General features: G+C 38.4%; 1 protein-coding gene across 1 annotated transcript in view; it reads left to right on the top strand.

The window, feature by feature from the left end:
• The window catches only part of LOC122242636 (alpha-1-inhibitor 3), a 9,885-nt gene that overhangs the window by 1,750 nt on the left and 635 nt on the right, over nucleotides 1-7,500 (top strand). The window contains exons 3-11 of the mRNA XM_086534056.1: nucleotides 658-857; nucleotides 1,295-1,374; nucleotides 1,704-1,810; nucleotides 3,272-3,422; nucleotides 4,559-4,662; nucleotides 5,156-5,260; nucleotides 5,664-6,053; nucleotides 6,220-6,432; nucleotides 6,722-6,955. Coding sequence (XP_086390182.1) covers nucleotides 658-857; nucleotides 1,295-1,374; nucleotides 1,704-1,810; nucleotides 3,272-3,422; nucleotides 4,559-4,662; nucleotides 5,156-5,260; nucleotides 5,664-6,053; nucleotides 6,220-6,432; nucleotides 6,722-6,955 — 1,584 coding nt within the window. The remainder of the gene's footprint in view (nucleotides 1-657; nucleotides 858-1,294; nucleotides 1,375-1,703; nucleotides 1,811-3,271; nucleotides 3,423-4,558; nucleotides 4,663-5,155; nucleotides 5,261-5,663; nucleotides 6,054-6,219; nucleotides 6,433-6,721; nucleotides 6,956-7,500) is intronic.

The following is a 7,500-nucleotide window of genomic DNA, read 5'->3' as shown; positions in this document are numbered from 1 at the left end:
TTTTTTACTTTTCAAAGATCTCTTGCTTATTCTTCTAGCCATCACATTTTATTTTCCAAACAGTAGGAAGCTGCTTGTAGTGTTCAATGAATTCTCGCCAAATCTCTTGCGAAGTATATATAACTATTCCATGGAGCACACTTGATCAAGCAATTCCATTGACGAGCAAGAATGGTGTGGCAAACCTCATGCATGACGAGGAAATAGACCTGTCATATCCTTGCCAATCCTGTTGCTCACACCTTCTGTCATGATCAAGCACCATGCTGAGATCGATATATCTGAATGCATGTGACCAACTGTCAACCACTTACGAGTGGTAATGACATTTTGGCTTATACACCTTCCTTGTAGCGAGATGCACCTTGAGACATGCTTTACATACTCATAATCCCCATTATATATATATATATATATATATATATATATATATATATATATATATATATATATATATATATATTATATATATATAATATATATATATATATATATATATATATATATATAATATTATATAATATATATATATATATGTATATATATATATATATATATATATATATATATATATATATATATATATGTATATATATAAGATAAAAAATACGAAGAAGCTCCGAGTATCACATCGTTTTTTTCCCCTTTGTACACCAGGTGAGCGTTACATTGACCGAGAGTCCATCGTTCACGTCCGACGAGTACAGCCAGAGCGTGTGCGTCCCCGCCAACAGCATGCAAGTCGCCGAGTACATCGTGGTGCCTTCGGAGGCCGGAGACATCAACCTCACCTTCAGCGCCTCAGTCACGAGCGCCAGCGCCCAATGTTCTGCCGGGAGCGACCTGCCAGAGAAGAGGTGCTCCTTGCGACCTTGCTTGCGTTTCATCATCATCTTCCTCTATCCTCTATCTTTTACAAATTTGTCTCATTCTTCTTTCTCTTGGGTCGGTTCCCTTGTCGCCTTTGGTAATTGGATGAAGGAAATATTCCCAAATAAACTCTCTATTCCAATGACTCAGCCACCTGTCCCGGGAACGACCTTTTGCTGAACCGCAATTTTCTTCTTTCCTTTTATTTATTTTGGGACTATGATTACATCCGTTTTATATCAGATATTTTTACTGTAATTTTGACTTTTAAAGACCACGATAATAGTGGTCATGATAGTAATGAAAATGAGGATGATAATAGGGATAATCATGTGAAAATAATAACAATGATAATGATAATGCTGCTGCTACTGATGATAAAGATAACGATGCTGATAGTAATGACATGTCCATTTCCCTCCAGTGACGTCATGGTAAAGGCTCTTAAAGTGGTGTTTGAGGGTGTGGAAAGAGAGCGAGTGAATAGCGTCTTCATATGTGGAGGTAAGTTAAAGAAAAAACTTTTATAGTGAATTCAGTGAATATGAAGAGAACGTAACTTCTCTTATAATCATGAGTCTCCTGAATTATTAAATATATACGATTTATGACACAATATTCCTAAAAAAAAAAAATGGTATTTTAGTGAAGACATTCATATTCAATAGAGAGAAAGAGAATTTACAGGACATGACACAACATGAGAAATTTCAAAATCTCATTAGAAATAAAAAGATAAAAGAAATACATCACACCATTAGTTAAAAAACGATTGAAACAAAACATTTCAACCTATTAATCATAAAAAAATAATAATAATAATAAATCCCCAGGTGATGCCAGCCAGACATGGAACCTTGAAACGCCAGTGGGTGTCATCGAAGGATCAGAGCGGGTCTTCGTATCGGTCTCGGCGGATCTCCTGGGCCCTACCATCGAGGTGGGAAGGGGGGGGCAGCTGAGTGAGAGGAGGGGGGGGGAGGATGAGGGAGAGGGGAAAGGACAGGATGACGGAGAGGGGGTAAAGAGAGAGAGAGAGAGTGAGAGGGGGGGGGGTAGTGTGTGTGTGTGTGTGTGTGTGTGTGTGTGTGTGAGAGAGAGAGAGAGAGAGAGAGAGAGAGAGAGAGAGAGAGAGAGAGAGAGAGAGAGAGAGAGAGAGAGAGAGAGAGAGAGAGAGAGAGAGAGAGAGAGAGAGAGAGAGAGAGAGAGAGAGAGAGAGAGAGAGAGAGAGAGAGAGAGAGAGAGAGAGAGAGAGAGAGAGAGAGAGAGAGAGAGAAACAAAAATGGAAGACATATGTCAATCTAACCATGAATTCCAGCTCTAAATCGTTATCTAGCCTAATCTATTTATTCTGTCTGACCTCTTCCACAAACACACAAAACCCAAACGGTGATCTCCGTACGTGTTTCACCTATATGTCCAATCCACTTATTTTGGAATTTCCAAGAAAGGAGAAAACTGAATAATCCGAATGGACATTTCAATGACGTTTTCGTAAAGATCCAACGGCCTTATTTACTCGTTTTCTTTGATTGCCTTGATCCTCTATCTCGGCTCGTTCTGTTACGATCCAAGCTAATAGTTCCATTTCGCAGAGTTCTTCGGTTGATATTGGTGTCCCAAAAAGGGTCACTATATTGTCACAAACATGGCCTTTTCTTACCACGCTGAGATAATCATAAGCCCTTGACACTAATTTCATGTTATTTCCTTTTATTAATGCCAACGTCGCACATAATTCAAGCCAGATATTTCAGTGAAGCTGGGTTCACTCTTCTGAGCCTGTCTATAAATGCAAAATTCGCCCATAACTCAAGCCAGGCATTTCATACTTGGGTTGGCCTTTCCAAATTTCCTTAGTTCCAATTCGAAATAAGTCTTAGGATTTCTGTCGGAATTGTTCCAGCCCCTTGAACAAGCTGTTGCCATATCTGTTCCTTCTTTTGGTATATTTACTACAGACAAGTCTCCAGACCAACTTTCCTGACCACTTGTGCCATATTGCAAATACTTTTTTTTTATGTTGTTTTTATCCTTTCCCTTACAAATCTCTGTCGTTCGTGTTCTTTCTTCTATTAAAACCATAAATATTAATTAACTACCATCTTATCTAAGTAGTATTTAAAAAATATTAACCTCTTCTAATAATATCTATATCTCTTCTTCCACCTGGAATATCAGTCATCAGTCTCTAGAACTTTTCAAAGCATTGCCAGTTATAATCTGAGTAAACTAGATTTGCTGAAGAACTTTTAACTTATCTAATTAGACGTGGGTGCCTTTGATTTCTTTCTTTGCTGAGTCTCTTATTACATGAGTGACTATATATATGTATGCTATATGTGTGTTTATTATTATCTTGTGTATATATAACCTGTTCTTCTCCCCTTTTCACTCCAGAACTTGGGGCACTTGGTCAATATGCCCTATGGATGCGGGGAACAAAACATGATCAACTTTGTGCCCAACATCTACGTCGTTCAGTACCTTGATTCCATCGACCAAGGGGACACCGAAATCGTCGATAAAGCCATAAATTTTATGACTATAGGTCTGTAGCGAGTGACATGTTCAGCTATCGAGGATGAGGCACTGGACTGGTGAATTTATATTTATTCTGAAACTCTCTCCCTCTATCTCTGATTCTCTCTCTCATTTTCTCTCTTTCTTTCTTTCCCCCCCTCCTCTCTCTCTCATTATCATTCATATTCTCTCTCTCTCTCTCTCTCTCTCTCTCTCTCTCTCTCTCTCTCTCTCTCTCTCTCTCTCTCTCTCTCTCTCTCTCTCTCTCTCTCTCTCTCTCTCTCTCTCTCTCCCTCTCTCTCTCGCCAATCTGTGCATCCACGCACCACTATTCAGTGCTCGATGTCATACTGTCCATAAATGATTAAAAAGTAATACTTAGAATGTAAAAATATGGAGATTAATTCAGTCTTGATATATATACACAAACTTTGAAAGATCACTGTGTATACTTATAATTAGATGATAAATCATATGATATGGAACAGTTTGGCAACAAGGGATAGAAAATATAGCTCTGATAAATATTTTTTCATTCGACGGATCAAAGGCAAGTTGAATTGATATATACGACACGCTTTCTGGACTAGGAATCGAACTCCAACCATCAAAAAAATACGTCTATTACGAGCGGGCTTACAGATAAGCCGCTAAAGCCCATTAGGTCTTAGTGGCTTAAGGCATTACTGTGCATTGCAATAACACATTTAACCTGGTTGGAAAGATTAGTTGCATATCTACATGATATGGCGTTTTCTACTACACGTAACATGCTTTAATTGATGAATCCATTTTAATACCAAATTTCTGTACTCTTGGAACACGTGGATTATTCCCAAATCCGTGCTAATAGTAGAAAGATAACGAGGTAATATCTGGGAATCTAGCTTGATATCAATAGAAGAATTTTTGTATTTGTAGTTAGAATTCCTAGATGCTCACTAGAATAGCGCTTGATTTTGTTTAAGATCTCGTAGATAAATGGATCAATGAATGTTTGTATCATCATCATAATCATCATCACCATCACCATCATCACCATCATCATTATCATCATCATCACCATCATCATCATCACCACCACCATCACCATCATCACCATCACCATCATCATCATTATTATCATTGTTAAAGGATATCAAAAAGAGTTAAACTACCGGCGAGAGGATGGATCCTACAGTGCCTTCGGCGACAGTGATTCCGAGGGATCGACCTGGCTCACGGCTTACGTCCTGAAGTCCTTCGCTCAGGCATCAGAGTACATTACGGTAAGATAAAAAGGATATAGTGATGTAATGTGAAATGTAGTTGTTGTAGTAATATTTTGAAAAATCGTTCTTCTACATTATTTCGGAATGTTATTGTGTTTCTATTCCTATATCTTTAAAATTATTTATGAATTAGTAGCGCGTGATGCAAGGATTATTTCGGAATGTTATTGTGTTTCTATTCCTATATCTTTAAAATTATTTATGAATTAGTAGCGCGTGATGCAAAGATTATTTCGGAATGTTATTGTGTTTCTATTCCTATATCTTTAAAATTATTTATGAATTAGTAGCGCGTGATGCAAGGATTATTTCGGAATGTTATTGTGTTTCTATTCCTATATCTTTAAAATTATTTATGAATTAGTAGCGCGTGATGCAAATATTACTATGAAATGATACATTTACACCAGCCCTCCTCCGCTTATCTAGGCATACATTGACACATTCCCTTATAAATCCATGCAAATACTGAGCGATCAAACTGACTCAGATTGACGAAGAGGACTTGGAGGTGAGCGCTGATTGGCTGCTGAATCAGCAAATGGAAGACGGCTGCTTTGAGTCCGTCGGGATGGTCCACCACAAGGCCATGAAGGTAAAGGCTCTTGGTTTGTCTGGCAGAAGTCTTGCTCTCACGCCGCTTTTGGCCTTCGACTCTTGAAATGGAATCAGAAGAATCACTTTGATAGTATTTCGTTCCTTCTTACGGTGAGCGATTAGCGACGTCCGTTCTGATTGCTTGATTGCTGGCCGGTGAAAAAGAAAGAGAAAAGAGAAAAGAAAGAGAGAATTAGAGTTAAGGTTTCTTGGGCGGCTGCAGTGGTATGGTATTTCTCTTAGGTTAATGGATTCAAAATTATCATTAATGTGGAAAATAATAATAATAATGCTTGACATGTTTCTAACCATAATCGTAAACTTGAATCACACAAGCAAGGATTTATCCTGGCTCCTATTCCTCGGTGCTCTGGAATAACCCCCACTGTGTCCTTCCTTAGGGCGGCCTCGGCAGCACCACGTCTTCGGCAGTCCCGCTCTCGGCCTACGTCATCATCGCCCTGAGCGAGGCCGGCGAGGACGCGTCCCTCTCCAGCGCCGTCAGCTGCGTCACGGCCGACACAGCCGCCGTCGACGTCTACTCCGAGTCCCTCAAGTCCTACGCGCTCGCCTTGTCTTCGCCCGCTGACGCTCCTGGCCACATCACCGCAGCCTACGACCTCCTGATCGCTGACGCCGAAGTGGAGGGCAGCATCTGGGTTGAGAGTGCATCATACACAGTCTTGGCTATGCTGAAGGCTGATCCTACAGCTTACGCCGCGCAGTCAATTGACCTCGTCAGGAGAATCTCCCAACACCGCAACAGCCTTGGTGCTTTCCACTCGACTCAAGTATGCGAGCTCAAAACAATGCAATCTTGCGATGCAATCCATGTTATTCTAACCAATATTTTCACATTAGATACAATGGTTTTACAACTAATCATTGAGAGTTTCCTTAATACGACACCGGTGAAATTAGGTTAATGTTACATACCAATTTCTCTCACCAAAACAGGACTCTGTCTTAGCCCTCCAAGCTTTCGCTGCCTACAGTAAAGCTTTCCCAGCGTCTGACACGAACCTGGAGCTGGAAGTGACAGCGGAGACCAGCTTCAGCATGCAGATCACAACAGCCAACCAGCTCGTGGTGCAGACACGGGATATTGAGGACACTCTGCCTTACAACGTTACAGTGACGCCGTCTGGGACAGGATGCGCCGTCTTTATGGTCTGTGTGAAAGTCTCTCTCTCTCTCTCTTACTCTCGCTCTCTCTCTCTCTCTCTCTCTCTCTCTCTCTCTCTCTCTCTCTCTCTCTGAAAAGATGCTTTACAAAAAAAAAAGAAAAAAAAAAAGAAAAAACCATACGAATGAATGAAACTAATATACCTCACTATCACCATCACGCACAAAATGAAGAGATGAATAAATGAATAAAAAACAAACAAACTACACAGGATAGCCAGAGTATAACGCAAGATCCACTATCGTCTAACTCTCGCCCTTCCACCTTCCACAGGTCGTCCACCAGTTCCACATCCCGGAAATTGCAGCCAGCTCCACTTTCGACATGACCGTCACCTCCACAAGCGAATCCTGCATCTTTGCCAACGTCACTATTTGCGTCTCGTATCTTGTCGTGGGCGAGGACTCGAACATGGTCATCATCGAGGTCGACCTCGAGTCTGGATACGTCGCTATTGAGCATGACCTGGAGCGTCTTCAGAATGAGGGGGTCATTAAGAAATACGAGGTGCGCTTTATATATATATGTATATGCATATATGTGTATATGTATATATATATGTATATGTGTATATATATATGTATATATATATATATATATATATATATATATATATATATATATATATATGTATGTATATATATATATATATATATTATATATATATATATATATATAATATATATATATATATATGTATATATCTATATACATATATCTATATATATATATATGAAATATAGATTCATACATATATATATATGTATATATATATATATATATATTTATATACATATATATATACATATATATATATATATATATATATATATATATATATATATATATATATATATGTATGTATATATATGTATATATATATGTATATATATGTATATATATATATATATATACACATATATATATATATAAATATTTTTTTTTTTCACCACGATATATATCTAATTATGAATAAATATATCTACTACATATATGTAATCATCAATGAATATATCCACTTTACATTTCCAATTCCAGACCACCATATCCAC

The sequence above is a fragment of the Penaeus japonicus genome, unplaced genomic scaffold, assembly GCF_977035675.1.
Source record: "Penaeus japonicus unplaced genomic scaffold, GWHDUDI00000001_assembly GWHDUDI00000040, whole genome shotgun sequence".
Classification (NCBI taxonomy): Eukaryota; Metazoa; Arthropoda; class Malacostraca; order Decapoda; family Penaeidae; genus Penaeus; species Penaeus japonicus.
The sequence above is the reverse complement of the archived record's forward strand: the minus strand, read 5'-3'. Positions and strand labels throughout refer to the sequence as shown.